At 31.3% G+C, this 25,549-nt stretch overlaps 2 protein-coding genes across 2 annotated transcripts in view; one reads left to right on the top strand and one right to left on the bottom strand.

Annotated features, from left to right (window-relative positions):
* Nucleotides 1-25,549, bottom strand: part of LOC145312438 (protein vein-like) — a 39,561-nt gene that overhangs the window by 9,356 nt on the left and 4,656 nt on the right. The window contains exons 2-6 of the mRNA XM_080151686.1: nucleotides 20,946-21,120; nucleotides 19,843-19,906; nucleotides 15,372-15,429; nucleotides 12,062-12,158; nucleotides 10,722-10,792 (exon numbers count right to left, since the gene is read on the bottom strand). Coding sequence (XP_080007812.1) covers nucleotides 10,722-10,792; nucleotides 12,062-12,158; nucleotides 15,372-15,429; nucleotides 19,843-19,906; nucleotides 20,946-21,120 — 465 coding nt within the window. The remainder of the gene's footprint in view (nucleotides 1-10,721; nucleotides 10,793-12,061; nucleotides 12,159-15,371; nucleotides 15,430-19,842; nucleotides 19,907-20,945; nucleotides 21,121-25,549) is intronic.
* On the top strand, nucleotides 2,408-5,082 carry Bcat (Branched chain amino acid transaminase). Its single transcript, XM_080150592.1, has 3 exons — nucleotides 2,408-4,072; nucleotides 4,242-4,381; nucleotides 4,790-5,082. The coding sequence occupies exons 1-3, from the start codon at nucleotides 3,133-3,135 to the stop codon at nucleotides 4,973-4,975; spliced, it is 1,266 nt and encodes a 421-aa protein (XP_080006718.1). The 5' UTR covers nucleotides 2,408-3,132; the 3' UTR covers nucleotides 4,976-5,082.

Raw genomic sequence — 25,549 nt, 5'->3', positions numbered from 1 at the left:
TGTTCATAATACATTGTATGTGCGTATGTACATATATAAATATTTTTAAATGCCACATGCGTTTAAAAATTTCCATATAACACTTTAAGTTATAATATTGGGATGGAAATTTCCTAAATATTTGTTTAATTAATCTCGCTTGCGTTATGGATAATGCTTATCAGTTAAAACTAAAATTGTGATATTTTATCTTATTATATTTTCATTAAATAAAATAAAAAAAGTTTTGTCTTTTCTTGAAATAAAATACTCTTTGTATGTAACGCAACAAGGGGGTGACATAGTATTGGATTTCGGAAAATATCCAAATAACTTGAAAAATCACAACGAACATCTAAAGAAGGTGTATCAACTTTTTTTTTAATAGCTAGCCGGTTCTTTTAGTAAGTAGTAGATGTAAAATTTTTCATAGAATTCAGATATGCAATCGGTTTTTTTGTAGACCTCTTATTTTTTAAGTAATTTAAGTTTTTTTTAAAAATAATTAAGTCGGTTTAAAGGTACTAAAACGCAACAAAATAAAAGAAGAAAATGGCCAGTAAGAACAAAAATAGTAAGATCTTTTATTTGACACCTTACTTTTAAAATTCTGTTGAGTAATTATTGAAAAAATCTATTTTTTTAACCTCGGTTTAATAAAAACTTTAGACCTAAATATTTTCTCACCAGACATAAAAAACATGGGTTTATATATACCTTTAGAATCAGAAAAATATTACGAATCCATTGTAAGCAAAATTGAAAAAAAGTAAAAAAATTAAAAAATTAAAAAAATGGCCAATTGTATTTTTTGTTCTGGCAACACTATCGTCTTCCCTTTTTTACCCCCTCTTTACCCCCTCTATACCCCCTTCCCATTTTTATACTCAATTGAAGAGTTAAGACGTTGCCTGTACAATATAATATGATATTTTCATATAATTCCTTTCATTGTAGTTTATATACTATATTGTAAACTTTTTTTTTCAATTTTGCTTACAATGGATTCGTAATATTTTTCTGATTCTAAAGGTATATATGAACCCATATTTTTTTACTTGTGAAATGATAAAATTGAGTTCAAAGTTTTTATTCTCGTGGGTTTAAAAAAATCGATTTTTTCAATAATTACCTGACAGAATTGAAAAAGTAAGGTGTCAAATTAAAGATCTTACTATTTTTGTTCATAATGGCCATTTTCTTTCTTTTTTTTGTTGCATTTTAGTACCTTAAAATCGACTTAATTTTTTTTTTTAAAACTTAAATTACTTAAAAAATAAGAGGTCTACAAAAAAACCGATTGCATATCTGAATTCTATGAAAAATTTTACATCTACTACTTACTAAAAGGACCGGCTAGCTATAAAAAAAAAAGTTGATACAAATTCTTTGGGATTTGTACCTTTCATGCTACAAAGTGTAATAAGATTGTTTTATTTTTGATGGCAGAAATAAAATAGTACGCCATCATTTTGAGTTTAAAGTTCAAAGATATGTAAGTTTTCATTTTTTTGAAATAGGAAACTACCTCACCGCGAGGAAGCGGTCAAACTAGTAGATAAATATTTCCCTCCCCACTTCCTTGCTTGCCCCGCGCCCTCAATAAACAAGGGATAATTAAATATATATCACTTGATAAACTGTTTAGTCAATACTTGTTCCTCATGTTATACAGTAGATGGATAATTCTGTTATTATATGTATAATTAGTTTTTTGTTTATTTAAGATCTCACATTATTCAGTTATATATGTCTAGAATAATGTTCTGGAATTATTCTTCATTTAAAGATAATATTTTGTATTAAACTAGTCTTACAACAGAAATAATCTGTAGTTTTATCTGCATATCAATTTACAATATTATATCTTTTCTGCTGAATATTTTGTTTTTGCTCCAGCAAGTAAATACTAGTTTTCTTTCAAGGAAAAAATACGACGAAGCTCCCCCCTTCCCCTTCTTTGTCATTGCAAACGGCGCGGCTTTTAATGTTTTGTACAAGAATTCCATAAACCAATGTGCATGAAGGAAACTACTTTTTGCAAGATTATCCAGCATACAACTTTTTTTTCTTAGATAACAATGCAATATGATTAACATGCGGAAGAAATAGTTTACCCGCATATTTCTAATTAGCTTGTCTTAGATTATTTGACCTTTCTATAGCGTTAAATTTCAACGTTTAAAGTTTCATTTCCTCATTCCATTATTAATCTTTGACCATTTGAGCCGTTAATTATATGACTTTAATAAATATACATACATGTACTTTTTCAGAAATTGTGTGTTCATACTCATATGTGATAGAAAGTCGAAAAGTTGAGCAAACGAGAAAGGAAAGCTTTGACCAAGCGCGCTGTTTATTAAAGTGTTGTTAAGCTGAATATACACAAGAATTGCTAGAGAGAAAATTTGTAAAGAAATATTTTAGTTTGTTGTGATATTTTGCTTTGCCATGGCTGCTGTTAGCCCGTTAACACTTCTCTTAGGATGTGTTGGAAAACAAAATAATTTTTCTACGATTAAACTTAGAAATAAGGAAATTTGTATTGATTTTACAAAAAAAGTATACATTTAAAACATTTGCACAAATTTTAATATGTTTTTTTTAAAATTCTTTTGAACCCTCAAAATAAGCAAAAGCTTACTAATGATTTTTAAAAGCGAAGCTTTTCTATAATTAGGGTCGGTCCGTCCGTCACAGAGAGTTAGCTCTTTTCGATAATTTAAACAGGTTAGAATTGTCTTATCGATTCCAAACCTTGCATGATGATTCCTATAGTAGTTAGGTACAATTTAGAAAGCGTAGCAACTCTATAAACAATACCAGAATGACCGTACGTCCATTTTAAACATGTCGATTTTTAACTTTTTGGACAACAAATTTTTGTATGTTAAAATTACCCGATTCTTCTGATTTTTTTGAAAACTGATTCCTATTACAACAAGGTACAATGTTATAAGCGAAGCATCTCTATAAACAAGTCCCAAAAATGTAAGTATGTCCTTAAACAGTATCATCTATTTATGCAGTTTTGCAACAAATTTTCTTAAAATATTGTTTGTACTGATGCATTAATATTCTGCTAATTCAGTTCTGACAAGCTACAAGTGTTAATGTTCGTTTGTCCTTCCATTTCAGAGCTTCGCTTTTATGGATGTTGTCATCCTTGTTTTCATATTAAACTTATCAATTCAATTTTTTCTACAGTGCAATATTGTGAGATGTATATCAACCTCCTTCCCAAATCATTCAAATCAAGTGAACTCAAACAAGTTACAAATCTCCAGAGCAACTTTATCAGAATTAAAAGAAAAGCCACCAGTTTCAGAACTTGTGTTTGGTAAATGTTTCACTGACCATATGCTTAGCATCGATTGGAGTTCTCGCAACGGTTGGAGTACACCAAAAATTGAACCATTCCAAAACTTTTCTATGCATCCTGGTGCTAAAGTTCTTCATTATGCCCAGGAACTGTTTGAAGGTATGAAAGCTTACAGAGGCGTTGATGGTAAGATCCGAATGTTTCGTCCTATGCATAACATGGCAAGAATGAATCTTTCCGCCAGCAGATCTTGTCTACCAAACTTTGATGGACTTGAAGTTCTGAATTGTATCCGTGAACTTGTAAGAATTGATGCTGAATGGGTACCTCATGATAGTTCTTCATCTTTATATATTAGACCAACTATGATAGGAACGGAACCCACACTTGGAGTGTCACCTGCTAATGAAGCAAAATTGTTTGTAATTTTATGTCCTGTTGGTCCTTACTATTCAACAGGATTCAAACCAGTCAACCTGTTATGTGATCCAACCTATGTCAGAGCATTTCCTGGTGGCTGTGGTTTTACCAAGATGGGATCTAACTATGCTCCTACCTTATGGACTCAGAAGGTTGCAGAAGCTAATGGTTGCCACCAGTGTCTCTGGTTGTTTGGTCCTCAACATGAAATCACCGAAGTCGGTGCAATGAATATTTTTGTTTGTCTGAAGAATAAGTCTGGTGAACTTGAGTTGGTGACTCCCCCTATCAGCAGTGAGATCATTCTTCCAGGTGTCACAAGAAGAAGTATTGTTGAAATGGTTTCAGGTAAAAAATTATAATTATGCACAAATTCAGGATTCTTCTCAACAAAAATTAGGGGAGAATTTTACTTCCACACTTTGTCTTTTATTATATCTCTTCCTAGCTATGCATTGAAGGAAGCCTCCCTTAATATTAGCATTAGATTTGAGTACTATAATCAAATTATGTATAGGTTGGGACGGCATTACAGTTAGCGAGAGAAGGATTACAATGTCTGAGGTGATGACTGCTTTGGAAAATGAAGATCTTGTTGAAATGTTTGGTTCTGGAACAGCAGCTGTTGTCAGTCCTGTTGGTGGTCTTCATTATCAGGTAATTATTTCCTAGGATTCTTTCCAAAAATCGATGTTGACAGGGAAAAGTTAAATACTTGCATTGATTGTAATACTCATTTTTTCTTGTTTCACTCGTTTATGTTGTATGTTTTATTTGGAATTATGACCCGTGACCGTGCTCAACACTTAGAGCATCCGTTCGTCGTCGAGGAGGCGATAGGTTCGAACCTCGCCCCGACACCGCGTCATAACTAAAGGGTTGGTTGTTTGTTGAACCTAATATCCACCAGTGGGCGTTAGAGTATTTCATCCCATCAAAGTGGATGATGCCCTTGGAATCTCTAGATGATCACTTAAAATCGAAGGAAAATCCCACCCTAATTAGGTAATAGATGGAATTAGAAAAAAATCGTTCTAAAAATTCTGATAGATTTATTTATTGTAGGGCAAGATGCACAAGATTCCAACACCCGAGAATGGCCTTGCATCACGTGTCATGGGTGCTATGTCTGATATCTACTATGGCAAGTCCGTCCATCCATGGGCAATTGATGTAGAAGCATGGAATGTGGACCCTAATCAGATATTGGAAGATTACAAACAACCTGACGCTATGGCGGCTTATGCCTAAATATTTATCTATATATTTATATTATTATTCACTTAAACTAACTAGAAATCATAAATGTAAATAATGCATATAAATGTTAATATTAATAAAGTTTGAAAAATATGAAATGTCTAAAATGGCTGTAAATGTATAGGAAAGCAGTTCGTCTCAGACAGAAAGTCTGTAGTATAGAGAGAGTGTGGAGGGGGTTATTTAAAGCTAGGTCAAATAAGTTTCGAGAAAGCATCTTTAGAAACCCATAAAAATAAAAAACAAGGTCAAGTTAATGCGTAAATCTTGCATTATATTACCAGAACAGTTGTAAATAAAAAAATATTTAAAGAATTTTTGACTAAAGGGAGGGGGCGGAAGTGACACTTTTTAAACCAAAACTAAAAGTCAAAGGATCTCAACTAAATAAAGAGTTACAGCTTTGAGATTTAACATTGCAGTTGCTTTAAAGAGGTATAATATGGAACTGTGAAGAAACGGCGGCGGAACCGAAGCTCCTGCCAAAAACCGCGGTTTCTCGCCGAATTTTTTTCCGCCTTTTCTCGCCAAATGCAAATATAAGGAACGACAGGAAAGTGGAAGTCCGCTAATGCAGGAGAAGAGAAGTGTGGTTATACTAGAAGTATGAGGCCGGTCAATATATTTGCACTTGACACTTGTGGTTTTAATATTGACATTTTTGAAATATTTAAGTGTCAAGTGAAAATATAAGGGAAACTTTTCTTACAGTTCTTCACAGTTCCATATAGTACCTCTATAAAGCAACTGCCATGTCGAATCTCAGAGCTGTAACTCTTTATATCCTTTGACTTTTAGTTTTGTTTTCAAAAAATGTCACTTCCGCCCCCTCCCTTTGTTTTTGTTTTAGTTAAATTTCATTCTAAACGCTAGATTTTATTCGTATCAAAGCTTCTCTGTACTATACATGTTACTTTTACTATCTGCCTCCTCGAATTACTATAATTAAAACCTAATGTTTCTCGGATGCCTTAAATGATTGTTAGTTATTTCGATATTTTTTGTTTGTTGAATAAATATGAAATTTTGTCCATTCTACTCTTATAAGGTATAGCCAACAAACGAAATAAATGTAAACAAGAACGTCTTTATCACCCCTTTAACCCCCCTCCCCCTCCCATATAAATTTTACCCCTATTTTAGGGGTGCCAGGAGCATGTATTTACCCCCCCCCCCCAAACAATTTTCAACCTCCCAAAAAAAAACAATCCCTAAAAAAAAAAATGTCGGCGCGCTTCGCTCATACTTTCACTTCCAATATAAAAATTTTTTAACACTGCTCAGAATCAAAAGACTATATAGTTCCACCAGATTAAAACAGTTCTGATCCATGATAAAAAATACATGTTATAGTTTGTAATGGCCTTTTAATTAAACAATACACTGGGTGTGTCTAAACAATGTTTATTGAAAGAAGTAAAATTTTCCCAATTATTAAGAAAAATTTTTAAATCAAAATTAATTGTCTAGCTTCCATAAAATAGATAAATCAACTTAATCAAACATTTCAGTAAATATCAAAAAGCATTATTTAATTGCCCCCCCCCCAAAAAAAAAAAAAAAAATTTACCCTGGAGGTAAATTTTTTAGGGGGTAGTTATCCCTCCCCAACAGATTTGTGGGGGTCATTTACCCCTCTTAACAGATTTCAGGGGGGGGGGGAAGGGTAATTACCCCCCAAAGCAAATTTTATCCCCGGGGTAATAATTTTGGGGGGGTATAAAAAAATTTTACTTCCCCACAAAAACAAATTACCACTGACTTAAAAAAAATTACTCCCCCTCCCCCAAATAAAAAAGCTTGGACGTTCTTGAATCTAAAATAATGTTTGGGGGGTAGATAAAGAGGTCGTCAATGTTACCCCCCAACGACAGGTATAAATCACGTATAGGGGCGTGATTTTTTTCAAAATAATTTTGTTGTATATTATTATTATTACTATTTTATACAGTGCAGTGGTAAGGTTTTTTGTGTTTCCGTTAAAGGACGCCTGCAAGAAATACCACGCTTTAACTGCTGAAAGACTGCCACAAGTAGACCCAATACCCCAAATTTAAAGCCTTCAGCTTCAATAACAAAAAAGTTCTAGGCTTTTAAAAATAGCATATCATGTACAATGAAATTATTGAAAGATTTTCAATGCTCATAAAAGAAAAAACAATATTAAATTACGTCGCCTAGACACAAAATTATAACCTTATCTTTGTCAGAAACTTAGAATGCCGGTAACTGATTACATTTTTACAATAAAAACACCACATTTCATAGTCAAAATCTTTGAAAATAAATCGATTTAAGTTGCATTTTTAAACGAAAATCATAGCGGAAACAAAGGGGCAAACTAATACAAGCTAAGCTGTGATTGGTTATTAAGCTGATTCAGCCTTCTGATTGCATGGCTACAGTACACTCGGTACAACGCAAGTTAAACTTAATTTTTTAAAATGATTTTTACTATAAAAATGGGTATTTTTATTGTAAAAATATAATTAGTTACTGGAAACCTAAATTTATGACAAAAATAAGCTTATAATTTTGTTTCTAGGCCACGTAGTTCAATTTCAAAGTTTTCAACATGAGCATTGCAATTCTTTCAAAATTTTCACTGTACATAAAATGTCATTTTAAAATGCCTAGAACTTTTTTATTATAGAAGCTGAAGGCTTCAAATTTTGGGTATTTGGTCTACTTGTGGCAGTCTTTCAGCAGTTAAATCATGGTATTTCTTGCAGGCTTCCTTTAAAGATCACGCGAAGCGATCAAACGATATAGCTCTCCATTTTAGGGTAACTTGAAATAGGAGCCAGGTTGTCTTATGGTTGCTTTGTTTTTTTTAACTTCGAATACAAATTTACCTATATAGCATTCTATGATTTTAACCTAGTAATAATATAACTTGGATCTTACGCACCACTCATACACTCTAATAAAGTGAATCTTTACTCCAACCCCCGTTCCTCCTATTAAATGAACGTACTGACCAATAAATGTCCATGTTAGCAAGCTAAAATGACGATATTTCCCCCCTATATTTATTCTATATCAAATTTTAAAATTAAGTAGCCCCTATATAGTTTTCTTAAGTTATTTCCTTCTTCCCTTCCCTTCTCTTCTTATTATATCATAATAATAATATCATAGAACTATTAAGTCATGTCGCTTACATGTCAGTCATGTCCATTATATCATTACACACACGTCAGCATTGACCACATTGTAAAAAAGTCAACATGTACTGTCCATAAAAACTGTAAGTCAATTAAATGTCATACTTTCTAGTTTGAAAGAAGAATATTAAGAAATAATCTTGCTGACGCAAAAACTTTGAATAGATAGCTTTTGTAACTAAAATATGTTTGCAGAATCCTATTAAAAGCTTGCGCAAATTCACACTTATTGATCTTAAATAAATGAAAAATAATACTTATTTTTTCAGGGAGGAAAGAAACACTGGATAATGTTTTTTACACATATTTTCACTTTATTGGCTTAAAACCTAAGGACTTTTATCAAATCTTGGTTTTGTTGTATAAACCAGTGGTAATGTGCCCTAAATTTTCCAATAAAATTTGTAATCTACATAGAGGTAATTTTGTTCATCATAACATGGTGGCGGCAATATTTAATTCACATATGGTCAAAGTAAATTAAAGAACAAATGTTCAGTGGCCATAAAAAGAGAGAAAGAATAACATAAAGATAGAAGAATGATAGAAAATTACACAACCTTTTTAAGTTAATGCTTATATTTTTTGTTGAATGACCGACGGACTGACAGACAAAGTGGGTGCTCTTTGGAAAGTGAAATTTTCATATAAACAATCATTAATCTATCTCAAATAGCAGTATAGAAAATGAAAAATACATGAAACTATTAAATAAAGCTAATTGTGTTTTATCAAGAAAAACAACATTACAAATACTACTATCACAAAAAAAATTAAAATCATATGCACTAAAGCTGCTTAAAATAGTCCGTTCGCCAGGGATTTTATATGCTCACATACTCCATAATGATAGAAATATCTAGCTTTATTAGCAGCTGAGTAATTCCAATTTCCCCTATAGCGTTACAGACAGACTGATGGATATATAAAGTAAATTACAGAGTTATAGAGTATCTTCGCTACAAAAAAGAAAAATCACGGAACCTTGTGTGAAACTACATAATTTTATCTAACACATTTTAGTGGTCAGAACTGAAAGAATTTTATAGTAATTCTTGCTATTTAACAATGCACAGTATGATTATACATTACAGAAAAATGTAAATGGTCAAATAAGGTCAAAAAAACATTAAATATATAAATACTTTAGTTTTATTTTCATACAACATTTGTAACAGAAAAAATATGTCATGACTTTCAACAAATTATGCCTTTTTTAAGGAACATGACTACTTAAAAGGGTGTGCAAAAATGCGTACATTTTTAAAATTTAAACTGCGCGGCTTGTGTTGATAGTAGAAAAATGTTATGCATATCGTTAGAATCATGATAAACTCAAATTTTTGTTAAATCTGTGAATTTCCTGCAGGCTTCCTTTAACCAAAAAAATGTTATGCATACCGTTAGAATCATCATAAACTCAAATTTTTGTTAAATCTGTGAATCTCCTGCAGGCTTCCTTTAAACAATAAAATTGTGTAATTTGCTTCACCCAACTAACATTATATCATCAATCAAATAAAAAAACCTTTTTTCAAACAAGACCGATCTTTTCAACAAATTTCTTTTTCAACACATAACATTTGTTTGCAGTTTGAAAGATCTATTAAAAAAACCTCATCATTTAGTTTGTAAAAAATATTTTATTACTGAACACTTCTTTAAACCCAAATTAACTGTATGCATTTGCAAATTTTTATAAAAAAAAATCTTTTCAAACATAGTTAACATTTCAAAAGGAATAAGTTTCTTTGATATTTAGGTTATCCTTAAACACAAATCAATTGTTTGCATCATTAAATCATACTTCCAAAAATCTCAAATGAGTCAACACTTTTCACCATGTAGTTTTCATTTCATGTTTCATCAAAAAAAAGTACACATTTTTTCACTTTTTTGGTTATTTCAAAAGAACATCAAATCTTCCTCCATCCTAAAACTCAACCAAAGCAGGAAATCATAAAGGTTAACATTTTCCCATTCCAGTAACAACTCCACCCATTTTTTCAACAGATTTCAAAAACCAAATCTCCACCCATGCACAACCAAGGACAAAAACAAATCTACAACCTTTTCCAACCCCCCCACCCCACTCCTCCCACTTTTTTGTCTCCTCCCAGTTTTTTTTCTCTCTCCGCCTTCAACTAAACTCACCTATCTAAAACTCCGCCTATTTCCTAACCAACCAAAAAATTCCTCTAATAAAAACCATGCCCCGCCCCATGATTTTCTCAAACAAGGTCAAGAATTATTCCCTACTCCTCCTTTTAAAAACCAATATTCTAATCTTTTTTTTTTCAAACTTTTTCAGTTGTCATTTGTATTTTCTGGTGAAACCTAAGATTCAAAATAATTTGTGACATGGTTCTATATAAACGTATGTTTAATATCTTTGATCATATTTGCTGTCATCTTAAGTCTCATACCTATATTTTTTAGACAAAATGAATTGAAAATGATTGCTAAAATCGAAATATATCTTCATGTCTTAGAATAGTGTATTTTTTTAAAAATAGGTTGAAAAACATACTAACTTTAAAATATTTAACCAAATAAAAATTTGAACTTACTCTCTGCTAGTGCTGGATGTAAAGTTGCCTTCTTGAACTGACATCTTTGGCCGGCATAACCCTCAGTACATCTAAATTATAAAATTAGCTTTATGACTTGGCTTAATTGTAATGATATATTGAGAGCAAACTAACAAATACCACTGATTATTAGCTTAATATAAGGTTCTCTGAAATGACTGCATCAATAGGTTGTGCTATTTTAGAAAAGCTTCCTTCAGTTATTGAGGTGGCTTAAAGTTTTTCCCCTCTTGTTTATAAAGCCACTAGATTTTGGGGTAAATCCATTAGTCACTAATGCAAGGTAGAACTTATCTTATGATAAAAACTCACTAGCTGCTAAACCGATAAGGTTTCACTTCTTAATGGATTTACCTCATGGTCCTGTAATGGTTTTAAGTATTTTAATCGATTTTTTAACTGGTTACTTTTTGCAGAAAAAATATGGGAGGGATCACTTATTCTTTTATAAAAGTGTCAGGTTTGTATGTAGAAAATAGTATACATTTCATTTTTAGTGTCACCTGATAAAAAACAAGTCAGAAAACGGCCATAACACTAAAAGATTGTAAAACGAAATACTACCTGATTATCATAAAATATAAATAATTGCAAGATTCGTTTTAAATATTTCCTACTTATGTGCATCAAGTAAACATATATTTTATTTGGTCTACCGGTCTGTGGTCATATGATAAAGGACATTATAATTCTAAAGCTATGTAATATATGTTTCGAACTCTGCTATGATTTTAAAATGTCATTTTTATGCCAGATAATACTTAAGTAATCTCTAAGCATTTTTAATTTTGAAATCTTATTTCTGGTAATTGATGTATCATGAGGAATGGTGAGGGGGTAAATAATAGTTATTTCTCGTATCGTATTATAAACGGCTTTCCGCGGATATAGAATGTACAATTTTTTTAGCCGGTGCCTTCGGCACCACGGGGCTAAAAAAACTAGTTTTAATCTTATGATTGTACATTTCTATATTCGTAGAAAACTGGATATAATACGATGCTAGACATAGTTTTTTCGTATTCATGAGAACCGGTTCCTATCCACCGGATTCAAATGAATACGAGAAATTCAATTACAATTTTCTTGCTCCTATACCTAACAAAGTTAAATTCTTATTAATACAGGTATACAATTTTCCGGTTTAATAAATATCCGCTGGATTAGAACCGGTTCTGGGCTATATCAAAAAGTCCTGTATCGTATTCAAGAAAGTTCAAGCTTTTTTATTTAGGGGGGGGGGGTTAAAAATATGAATGAATGATATGATTTGGCTGCATAGAGATGTATTGACACAAATATTCGTAAATTCTTTTTACCTGCAAACTAATTCTCTTATCATTTCATAGTATAGGCAACTTCCTTCGTGAAGACAATAATTTTCTATGGGACATTGTCCAGCACCTCGAATACTAACTAAAATAACAAACTTTAAACAAAACAAAAAATCTTATTTTCCTTTAACATTTAAGTTTCCTGTTATTTTGCTATTGGGCTGTTTATTAAATATTTTATTTACAGGTATAACACGGTTGCAATGCTAGTATAAAAAACACATCTTAAATTGTATAAGAAAAATACGAGATTTTGACATTGGTTTTCAAATTTTTTTTATGTAAACTAGCGGGGCACTTAAAAGTGAAGTCCCCCCTTCCCCACTTTAGATTTCAGTTTTAAAAGAAAACTTTTTTAAAATTATATTTTTCTATGGAACGGTTGTGCTACCCTACAAAATAGTTATAAACCACCGTGGACCTAAATTGGACATGAGAAGCTAAATTGTATCGTTTCAGTGGTTAGCAAGACTCTTCTATACAGACAGACATCTTCTTACTTTTATAAAGATGAATTACTTTTAAATCAAATTATTCTGTAATTTTTAAATAGTACTTTTAAAAAAAGAAAAGAGAGTGAGTTTATGGTAAGTTAATACTTCATGGAGCGACTAAAATTACTATCGGAAATGAGGAAATATGAATTTAGCTGCAAAAACATCATCTAACAACTATGATATCATGATATTAAACAACTAAAATTACTATGGGAAATGAGGAAATATGAATTTAGCTGCAAAAACATCATCTAACAAGGATGACAACATCCATAAAAGCGAAGCACTGAAACGGTAGGACAAACGGACATTAACACTTGTATAGTGTCAGAACTGAATAATCAGAATATAAATAATCAGTAAATTTGTTGAAAAACTGCTTGATACAGAATGATGTTTATGGACATACTTACATTTTTAGGACTTAATTATAGAGTTGCTTCGCTTATAATATTGTACTTTGTTGTCCCAGGAATCAGTATACAAAAAATCAGATCAATCGGATAATTAGATCATAAAAAAATTTGTTGTTAAAAAAGTAAAAAAATCAACATGTTTAAAATGGACGTACGGACAATCGGATAATTAGATCATATAAAAATTTGTTGTTAAAAAAGTAAAAAAATCAACATGTTTAAAATGGACGTACGGACATTTTGGTAATGATTATAGAGTTGCTACGCTTTCTAAATCGTATCTAACTACTGCAGGAATCACCATGCAAAGTTTGAAATCGATAGGACAATTCTAACATGCCTAAATTAACGAAAAAAGCTATCCGTGACGGACGGACGTACGGAGTGACGGACGGACGGACGGACGTACGGACGGACCGACCCTAATTATAGAAAAGCTTCGCTTTTAACAACTATTATTTACTAAGTATATTTGCGATAACTTTTATTTAATAGATTCTTCCAATTTTTAACATTTACAAAACAGCCTGCTTTTTTCAATAAAGTTTATTGCTTCAAGATCCATGACAGATCTATATAGGAAATAAATGTCTATATATGAGCTCAAGTTTTCCAAGGATTAAATGTTTAAAACTCATAGTGCTCCAATAATCCATAATAAACTCCCATTGACCAGAACGATAAGACCCATTATTTTACTGCTTGAAGAATAAATTCTTTTTTTTTATTTCATGTTGCTATTTGAATTATATTGAAGTATTAAATTTATATTCATTAACCCATTAGTGCCGAGCGCCACTTTTATGGGCCGATCGAGCTGTAAGTTTCAGGGAAGCTTTATAATGGTCAAAACGGAATTCGTATTTTTTTGTTTTGCTCTAGTGGCGTGCACAGGAAAGTTGCAAAAAAAACCCGGTTCGGCTTGGCCATAAATACCAACCAGGCATTAACACCCGTTTTTGGTGCTTTCCCCCAGTTTTAAAACCCTGTTGACCTGTATAAACCCGGTTATTTTGACCAAAAATCGAAAAATGTAATTTTTGAACGCCAAAAGTGAGATGAACACTTTTTAGAACTTTGATACGATCCGTAATTGAAAACTACACAACCTCATGTAATCTAAAGAGCTACAAGTATAATACGAAGCGATTTATTTCAAATTTCGTGTTTAGCCGGCGATTTCGGGTAAAAAAACCCTGTTTTGTTGTTGTTGTCAAAAAAGATCTATTAGTGAAACCGGGTAATAAAAATTTCAGACTCAAAATGGAAATGCCGAACCGGGCCTATATAGGGCGTAAAAAAACGATAAAAAAATCTTATAAAAAATAATAATTTAAATAAAACGAATTCACAAATAGATGTACTTGTCAATAAACTTTAGATTTAACGAAAAAAATCAGCGACTTTACTATAAAAACAAAAAAGTTAGATGGGGTATTTTGAATTGTCATGATTTTCAAACTTTGTTGATCTATACCGGCAAACGGAAGTAAGCAAAACTGCCTGCTCCAGGGGGAAATGAAAGCCAGGGTAGTAGAGGGGGGATTCATACTGAGAATGATGCAATTATGAAGCCGGAAACCGTTTTTTTTTACATTTTCTGGCACCGGGTTTTAAAACCCGGTTCGGCACTAATGGGTTAAACAAAAAATTTAAATTTATAATATAGTAAATAAAAGAAAACTTAGTTTTAAAATAATTTGATACTAGCGATACGTGCTTAATGAGGTCAGATATTGAACTAAAATTTAACAGTTAACAAAAAATTTTAACCCTTCCAGGACGATAATTTGAAATAAAAAATATTAGGATCCTAAAATATTTTAAAGAAAGAGGAAATACTTTAATACTTTTAACAGGGATAGGACAATGGAAGAAAAAGATTAATATTCAATCTAGCTAATAGCGGAATAATTTTAGAACGCCACCTCTAGTATCATGATATTAACCAACTAAAATTACCATCGGAAATGAGGAAAAATGAATTTAGCTGCAAAAACATCATCATCTAACAACTATTATATCATGATATTAACCATAACATAGCCTATTTGTCATTAAATTATATATGTTATAACATTATGTTGCTAAAAATCTCATAACTAACTTATCATATTTATCGTTTTTGAACCTATCAACTCAATGTGAGATTGTCAAACATTGTTATTAACTTACTGTAATAATGATTATTTGCTATCTGTGTATCATTTTGTTAGTTAATTGTTCGTATTTTTCTTATTATTATTTATGATTTTTTCCATAAGATGAATAAATACTTTTAACAATTTACAGCAAAACCAAATAATCCTATGAAGTATAAAAATTGATATCATTTTTCCAAAAATGCAATATAATTAAAATTTGTCTTTGCTGTAATTTTACCTGTTTTTCTGACTACTACAGAAGATGTTGACTCAGCACTTCCTACTAAATTGCTCGCCTAAAAATTTTTAAAAATTGTTATTTATATTTAATTCAAAGTATTAAAATGCAGGAATAAGAATGATTAGTTTATATACTAAAGGTTTCTGCCCAGTTCACAAACAACTTTTAGAGGTCGACCGATTTATTTTGTAGGTCAACCTAAACAAGTACAACAAGTTCACTAAAATGTTATTTGGGCTTAGGTTTACACTTAAAGGAACCCTTTAAGAAATATACCCTTTAACACTGCCGAAAGCCTGCCACGAGTAGACCCAATACCCAAAATTTGAAGCCTTCAGCAACTACAACTGTAATTTAAACCAAATTTTTAAAAGCGAAGCTTTTCTATAATTATAAAATAAGCTTTAAATTTTGCTTCCAGACCACGTAATTTAATATTGAAATTTCCACCTTGAGCAATGAAAATCTTTCAAAATTTTTTATTGTACTAAAATAATCATTTTGAAATGTCTGTAACTTTTTTGTTTTTGAAGCTGTAGGCTTTAAATTTTGGGTATTGGGTCTACTCGTGGCAGGCTTTCAGCAGTTAAAGACATTTAATTATAAGACATTTAATTTTGACATTCTTATTGTATGATAGACCCCTCCCACACATTTTACCATAGGCGCAACTGCTATTTCATTAGGGACTGTTTGTTCGTCTATATGACTTTCAGTGATTGCAACTCATTTTGTTCATGATTTTAAGCAAACACTTGTTTGAAATTAAGAGAGTTATTTAAAGGTAAAGAAATATCGAACTTAGTAATTTATTGACATTACCTGCCAAAATTATACTTTTTTATTTATATGAATGCTGCGCTACTAATTTGAACTAATTCTTTAAGATTTTATATCAAAACTTTTGTTACAAAGAATTGTTTTAATATATTTTTTTCCCCAATGGGAGTTAAATATCTACATATTTTCCCAAAGGTAGTTGAATATCCAAAAATTACCCCAATATTAGCTGGATACTCAGCTACTATTGAGTTAAATTTACTTATGATATTACTAAAAAAATATATATAAATTTAAGTTAATTAATGTAACTTTATGTAAAGAAGGCGTCTTAACTTTTTTGCTTTTTATTTAGAATAGCTAGCCGGTGCTTTTAGTACGTAGTAGATGTAAAATTTTCCATAGAATTCAGATATGCAATCAGTTTTTATGTAGACCTCTTATTTTTGAAGTAATTTAAGTTTTTTTTTTAAATAATTAAGTCGGTTTTAAGGTACTAAAACGGAACAAAAAAAGAAAAAAAAATAGCCATAATGAACAAAAATAGTAAGATCTTTAATTTGACACCTTACTTTTTTAATTCTGTTAAGTAATTGTTAAAAAAATCTATTTTTTTTAACCTCGGTGAACAAAAACTTTAAACCTAAATATTTTCTCTCACAGGCATAAAAAATATGTGTTTATATATGACTTTAGAATGAGAAAAATATTACAAATCCATTCTAAGCAAAATTGAAAAAGTTTTGTAAAAATATAATAAAAAATATAAGTTTATTTTAAGAATCATAATTTTCAGCTTTAAAGGGTTGACTTGAACAAAACCTAAACAAATGTACATACACTGTAACAGATATTTTTTAAACAAGAAAGTAACAATAATGCATTTTTAACTGCATTGTTTTGAAGTTTATAAACAGATTAAAGCATATTTGTTCATAATTTTTCATTCTTTACATGTTATGTAGGTATCACTATTTTTATTGTAGTATCTATTGTATATATTGTATGAACATTATCCTTTTTTTTGTCAATTCTATTGGTTAAGTTTTGAGTTGAAGCTTCTTGATTTGTCAATTTTTAAGATTTTTGATTGGCTAGTTTAATAGTTACAATTAAGTGTTGCCTGTAAAAATATATTATTTTAGGCCATTTTTTTTTTAAGTTTTTACTTTTTTTCAATTTTGCTTAGAATGGATTTGTATTATTTTTCTGATTTTAAAGGTATATATGAACCCATATTTTTTATGTCTGTGTGAGAAAATATTTAAGTTTAAAGTTTTTATTAAACCGAGGTTAAAAAAATAGATTATTTCAATAATTACTCAACAGAATTTAAAAAGTAAGGTGTCAAATTTAAGATCTTACTATTTTTGTTCATTCTGACAATTTTCTTCTTTTATTTTGTTGCATTTTAGTACCTTAAAACCGACTTAATTATTTTTAAAAAAACTTAAATTACTTCAAAAATAAGAGGTCTACAAAAAACCAATTGCATATCTGAATTCTATGGAAAATTTTACATCTACTACGTACTAAAAGCACCGGCTAGCTATTCTAAATAAAAAGTTAAGACACTTTCTTTACAGCAATAAAATGGCCATTTAATCAACCAATTTCTTTACATATATTGTATATTTTAGTTTTGTGTATAAATGGCATTAATTGTTAGCAAATTAACAATGGATACTAGTATTCAAAGGATACATCTAAATATTTTATTTAGAGTACAATTGTTGAAAATTAATAGCAAAGCAGCTAATCTAATTTGCTTATTTATTTGGTTGTCAGTGTATATAAAGAAGTCACCTACACGTGCCATCATATTCCTCTATTTAAATGTGGATTACATGGCCCAAATTATTCATGAATATATGTATTAGACCAATTACTCAAAATACCATTTTTCGAATTTCAAACTTCTGCTAACCTAAAAAGTTACTTTAGGGGCCTGGAAATACATGTACAAAATTTTTTATGAAATAAAGGGGTTTTAAAACTGCCCTTTGAAAAGGACTATTTTTTTTTTTTTTTTTGTCACCTGTTTCACTGTTTATAGTTACAACTTAGTAAGATACTATTTCAGTTTTTAAAAATCGGCACTTTTAGCACCAAAACCGGCAAAAACCGGCAGTTAAACTTCTGTGCACCTACTTGCCCCTCTCTTGACCAACAATAGATATCTGAAGAAGTAAAAGAGATATCAACACACAATAAAAAGCAAAGTACACACAAAACTTTGAAAATTGAATTTTGGCACTTTCCTTTTAGGGTCTTGTGGAGCAAAAGACCCCCCAAAACAAAAAAAATATGAGTTCTGAGCTTATTTTTAAAGATATTAACCTGATTTTTTAAAAAGAAAACTTTGTTTAAATAACTGAACTCAGTAAACGTTACAGATTTCATTTTGAGGTTTTCCTTTTAGGGGCTTGTGGGGCAAAAGACCCCCAAAAACTAGAGATATGAGTTCTGAGCTTATTTTTAAATATATGAACCTAATTTTTTTAAAGAAAACCGAACTAAGTAACCATTACAGATTTCATTTTGGGTTCCTTCTTGGGGCTAGTGGAGCAAAAGACCCCCCAAAACACTAAAAATACGAGTTCAGAGCTTGTTTTTAAAGATATCAACCTGATTTTTTAAAAGAAAACTTTTTAAATATAACTAAACTAAGTAATCATTACACATTTCATTTTGGGACTTTCCTTCTAGGGGGTTTTGGAGCAAAAGACCCCTCCCCCCCAAAACACTAAAAATATAATATAAAAAGAAAACTTTCTTAACATAACTGAACTAAGTAACCATTACAGATTTCATTTTGGGACTTCTCAAGACTAGTGGGGCAAAAGACCCCCCAAAACACTAATGAAATCTGTAAAAGTTACTAAGTTTGTTTATGTTAAAAAGTGTTCTTAAAAAAATCAGGTTGATATCTTTAAATATAAGCTCAAAACTCATATTTTTTTTTGCTCCACAAGCCACAGAAGGAAAGTGCCAAAATTCAATTTTCAAAATGACCCTCCAAAACACTAAAAAATATGAGTTATGAGCTTATTTTTTAAGATATCAACCTGATTGTTTTAAAGAAAACTTTTGCTCCAAAACCCCCTAGAAGGAAAGTCCCAAAATGAAATGTGTAATGATTACTTAGTTCAGTTATATAAACTATTACTATAAACAGTGAAACAGGTGACAAAAAAAGAAATTTTTTAGTCCTTTTCAAAGGGCAGTTTTGAAATCCCGTTATTTCATAAAAAAATTTAAATGTTAAAGAGAATTGCTTGGAAGATGAATTTAGGTGTTCTGCATATTTCAACTTAAACATATAATGCCAGTCAGTTTTCTAAAATCATGCATTATATACCTGTGAAAAAAGAAATTGCCAGCGCTAGGTGTAGAGTAGACTTTGACAAAAAGTTTTTGGGATATCATATCTTTGTCCTTATGTGTTTAAATTGAAATATGCAGAATAGCTTAAAACCTACACATTGCTGAGATATTGTTAAAACCGCCATGCTACCGTTATCTGTTGATATTTTACATGCCTGGCGCTAGGTCGCCAGTAGAGATAGAGAGCTGAAATTTTGTACATGTATTTCCAGGCCCCTAAAGTAACTTTTTAGATTAGCAGAAGAATGAAATCTTAAAAATTGTATTTTGAGTAATATATTACCTAGTTCATTTAGTTTACCTGACAAGAATAAAGACCTTCATCTGAACTTGATATAGAGTACAATGTCAACTTGGAACGTTTCCTGAACAAAAATAATTTTTAGACTTTAATATGAATTTGAACACAGCTTGCAACTTAGGTTAATTAATCCCGTCAAAACATTGAATAAGTAGGTAAGGCACTAAAGACAAATTTATGTTTTAAAAGAAAGAACAAATTAAATAGTTAAAATTTTACTTATTTCTTACGCATTTTTTGGGAGGAGAGAATAAGTTTTACTTTCCAGACAGAATCAGACATGGCTTGCAAAAAAGAGATAAAATTCGAATATTTTCTATCCAATACCAAACCGCAAAATATTCTTGTTTTCGTATTTTTTATTGTTTTTACTGTGCAGACTATTTTGTTTAGGAGACGTATTGTCTACTAGACTGAGAATATCTGAGTCTAGTCCTGGAGTTAATTCTGACTCCACTGCATACAAATTAACATTTTACTTGTCTTGTAACATTTTATTTCTAATGTTAAAACAAATATAATTTTAAGATGAATCATTACATATGGATTAAACGAGGATGACAACATCTATAAGTAGTGAAGCACTAAAAACTCGTTGAAGGGAATATAGTAGATTTAGATTTATTCTTATCTAAAATTTTCTTGAACATTGGACCAAAAACACCAAAGATACGGGGGAAAATGTGAAAAATATAAAAATAGCAAAAGCCTGCTAAAAAGGAGTCCGACCGCCATGGATGTTTAATAGTTAATTAAGCTTCTTAATGACGAGAATGTTGACAAAAAGTTTTAGTTGTGTACAGGGGCGTCCAAGCTTTTTTGGGGGGAGGGGGGGGATTTTTTTGAGGGGGGGTAATCCCCACTTTACCCCCCCCCCCCCTTGGACGTCAATGGTTGTGTATCTTAAATAAGAGTCGAGAAAATCACTTTTCCCCCTTTCGGTGTCTGATAGACGGACATTTGGAATTTTAGATTAGCTTTGCTACTAAAAAAAGATGAAGATACAAAAGAATCTACGTAATATAAATAAAACTGGGTTGAGATTGAAATTAAAAAGCTATAGAACACAAATAATACTAACTAAATAAAAAAAGTGTACTTACTTTTTGGATTTTATGACGAGATCATTTGAGGGAAAAAGAAGGTTGCCATCCTTGTACCACGAGAAAGCTGGAGGTGGATGGGATGGTTTTCCTCCGCGGAGTTTGCATTTCAACTTGAGTGTGCGTCCCTCACGTACTGATCGGTTTGGCAATGATAGTACATCTGGACTTCCAACTAAAAAAAATAATGTTACATGTTTGAATATTTCCTATAATCTTAAAGAGGTATCCTATTGATCTTGTTAAAAGCGAAGCTTTTCTAAAATTAAACACAGTTCGTCTGTCCGGCCGTAACGGTTAACTCATTTCGTTAATTTATGCATGTTAGAATTGTCTTATCTTAGAATTGTCTTAGAAAGCGTAGCAACTCCATAATCGTTACCTACGTAATAGAAGCTTTTCTATAATTAGGGTCGGTCCGTACTTCCGTCCCTCCGTCACAGACGGATAGCTTTTTTCGTTAATTTAGGCATATCTTAATTGTCCTATCGATTTCAAACTTTACATGGTGATTCCTTTAGAAGTTAGGTACGATTTAGAAAGCGTAGCAACTCTATAATTATTACAAGTATGTCCGTACGTTCATTTTAAATATGTTGATTTTTTTACCTTTTTAACAACAAATTTTTATGTGATCTAATCATCCGATTGATCTGATTTTTGGTATGTTGATTCCTGAGACAACAATGTATAATGTTATAAGTAAAGCAACTCTATAATCAAGTCCTAAAAATGTAAGTATGTCCATAAACATTATCCTGTATCAAGCAGTTTTTCAACAAATCTACTTACAATTTTGCTTCGACATTTATATTCTTATTATTCAGTTCTGACATTATATAAGTGTTAATGTCCGTTTGTCCTAACGTTTCAGTGCTTTGCTTTTATGGATGTTGTCATCCTTGTTATGTAATATATACTTATCTTATTGTTATTTATATACTTATTCCTAATACAACAAGATACAACCTCTATAATCAAGTCCTAAACATGTTAGCATGTCCTTAAACAGTATCCTGAATTTAATCAGCTTCGCTTTTATGGATGTTGTCATCCTTGTTTTTAAATATCTATCAAATAGTCAGATTTGTAGGGTTTTACTCCTCAAAGAAAAATATGCTGAATACAGTTTTGTACAGGTTTCATGACATTTCATCAACCTTTCCATGATAAGCTAAATATTTAGAAACAGACATATGGTATAAATATAGACATAATGAAATTTATTTTAAGGAAAAAAAGATGAATGGAAGAAAGAACTTTAAAGCCCAGTTCACAAAAGATAAAGGTCGACCTCTGAAAATGTTAGGTCGACCTATAGATGCTTTAGGTTGACTGATTTTATGGGTATTTGTGAGTTGTACTTGTTTAGGTTGACCTAAAGAAAAAATTGGTCGACCTTTAAACGTTATTTGTGAACTGGACATAAATGTTTTTTTAAGAATATCAACCAATAATAATTGTAGTTGTCCTTTATGACGAATAAATGATAGAGAAAGAGAAACAAGGATGTATCAAAAAATAATATTAGTACGAAAATGATATATACCAATATCGATGAAAGAGGTTATAGGCTTTTAATAGCTTTTTAATGATATGTTTACCATTTTTCTCAGATTTCTTAGGGTTGAGCAAAAACATTGTACAGTATGTCTCTATAAATTTAGTAGGCCTGCTTTTAGTGTTATTTTTCATACAAGATGTTTACCTGAAACACACCTACAGGTAGAACATACATACAAAATGTATTTAAAACACACATACAGAGGTTAGGTTAAGTTAGGTTAGGTAATTCCCCCAGGGTTAGTGCCCCCTCCAGGGGTTAAGTAAGATTAGGTTAAGTTAGGTTAGGTGAGGTTAAGTGAGGTAAAGTTAGGCTAGGTTGATTTAGGAAATATTTAGCATATCCGCAGGTTTAGGGTCTCCCTTGAGGGTTAGGTTAAGTTAGTTTAGGTTAGGTTAATTCAATTATTATTCCCTTCAGTGGTTAGGTTAAGATAGGTAAAGTTAAGTTAGGTTAGGTTAGATAATATTGAGTAGCCCCACAGATTTAGTACCCTCAGCAAGTAATAGGTTAGGTTATAGTAGTTTAGGCGGTATTGAGTAGCCCTGCAGGGTTATAGCCCCCCACAGGTGTTAAATTAGGTTAAGTTAGCTTAGGTATTATTGAATAACCTCACATTACTATTATTGTCAGGATTATAAATCTATATTAAAGAGGACTCTAGGGGCACTTGAGGTAAGGGGGGGGGGGAGGGATTAAATATTCGACCCATGCAATTTTTTGGGGGAGGGAAGCGGGGGTAAAGTTTACTGTTTACTATTTCCCAGTTGTGACTTTAGTTTTAAAATGAAAAATTGTTTTAAAAATCGTGGATTTTTTTTTCTTTCTAGGGTCGATTTATCTTGGTAGGGTGGTGGTACCCTGCCTCAAAATAGTTATAAACCTTCCCAGGATTTATGAGAAGTTACATAGTAAAGGCTGTTAGTAAGATTCTTCTGTACAGACGACAGAGTCAAAGAGTTCCTGTTACTTTGTTATAAGGGAACTGCACAAAAATGTTTGGTTAGAAAAGGAAGGCATTCTCCCTCCCCCCACCCTCGACTCAAACAACTAAGATTGCTTTGTAATCCACATTTTTGGAAGTCTTTCAACAGTTTAGTTTATTTAATATTATTTTTTAAAAGCGAAGCTTTTTTATAATTAGGGTCGGCCCGTCCGTCCGTACGTCCGTCCTAGATAGATAGCTTTTATTCGTTAATTTAGGCATGTTAGAATTGTCCTATCGATTTCAAATTTTGCGTGGTGATTCCTGTAGTAGTTAGGTACGATTTAGAAAGCGTAGCAACTCTATAATTATTACCAGAATGTCCGTACGTCCATTTTAAACATGTTGTTTTTTCTACTTTTTTAACAACAAATTTATATGTGATCTAATTATCCGTTTAATCTGATTTTTGGTATATTGATTCCTGGGACAACAAAGAACAATTTTATAAGCGAAGCAACTCTATAATCAAGTCCTAAAATGTAAGTATGTCCATAAACATTATCCTGTATCAAGCAGTTTTGCAACAAATTTACTTACAATTTTGCTTCGACTCTTATATTTTTATATTCTGATTATTCAGTTCAGACATTATACAAGTGTTAATGTTCGTTTGTCCTACTGTTTCAGTGCTTCGCTTTTATGGATGTTTTCATCCTTGTTTTAATATATATAGCGCGCCCCACCAAGTTATGGCTACCATTAATGAACATGATTTGCAGAATATGCTCTGACGTAATGGCATATAAGAAAATTTTAAGGATAAACTGCAGTACATTGTAAAAGATTGCTGATAACGAATGCTTTCTGTTTCCTTTCAATATTAAAAGATTCCTGAATCTAGCATAACAAGAAATATTCTGGAGCCACCAATGTTTAACTTTCATGGTTGCCAGCAACTAATGCATATTCCTGGCTACTGCCAGGTTTGAAATATTCCTGTTAAAAAGCAATATTTTCTTTTTAATTGCCATTACCTTTTTACTACACTAACCCCACAACTAAACATTGATGAAAATTACTCTACAAAGTGACTATGTTTCTCTGTACTAACTGGTGGAGTTAAGAAAAGTTAGAAATATTGCTACGTTCTACAACAATTCACAGTAAATTAAAAACCTTAAAACATATCAAATGTAAAGTGTGAATTAGAGAGGGAGGGGGGAAGTGAAACAAATATTCTCTATTTCTTATTTTTAAAAGCGAAGCTTTTTTATAATTAGGGTCGGTCCGTCCGTCCGTACGTCCGTCCGAGATAGATAGCTTTTATTCGTTAATTTAGGCATGTTAGAATTGTCCTATCGATTTCAAACTTTGCCTGATGATTCCTGTAGTAGTTGGGCACGATTTAGAAAGCGTAGCAACTCTATAATCATTACCAGAATGTCCGTGCGTCCATTTTAAAAATGTTGATTTTTCTACTTTTTTAACAACAAATTTTCAAGTGTTCTAATTATCCGTTTGATCTGATTTTTGGTATATTGATTCCTGGGACAACAACGAACAATATTATAAGCGAAGAAACTCTATAAACAAGTCCAAAAATGTAAGTATGTCCATAAACATTATCCTGCTTCAAGCAGTTTTTTTCAACAAATTTACTTACAATTTTGCTTCGACTCTAATACTTTTAAATTCTGATTATTCAGTTCAGATACCATACAAGTGTTAATGTCAGTTTGTCCTACCGTTTCAGTGCTTCGCTTTTATGGGTGTTGTCATCCTTCACTGTGGGCTAGAATTGAATCAAGACAAAGGTAAGTGCCGAGCCCTGGGACTTATGTAGGGTGAAAATAGACATAAAACCATGATTATTCCAGGTAAAACCAAAATATTTCAGCGGGGGCTTTTTGAGAAAATTAGATTTGAAAATTTCAAGTTCAATTTTCATCCCCTAGGAGTTGCCGCATAATCATGACAAGAAAAGCAAATATTATTTATTTTAAATTTTGAACAACTTTGCTTTTATGAAGTCTTTCATAAAACCTCTCTATATATGATTTATTTTAGGCTGAATTATCGTGACCTTTGCAAAGCAATTGATAAAAATGGCCA

The sequence above is a fragment of the Acartia tonsa genome, chromosome 2, assembly GCF_053477335.1.
Source record: "Acartia tonsa isolate MP-2025a chromosome 2, ASM5347733v1, whole genome shotgun sequence".
Taxonomy (NCBI): domain Eukaryota; kingdom Metazoa; phylum Arthropoda; class Copepoda; order Calanoida; family Acartiidae; genus Acartia; species Acartia tonsa.
This window is presented reverse-complemented; position numbering and strand designations above follow the sequence as displayed.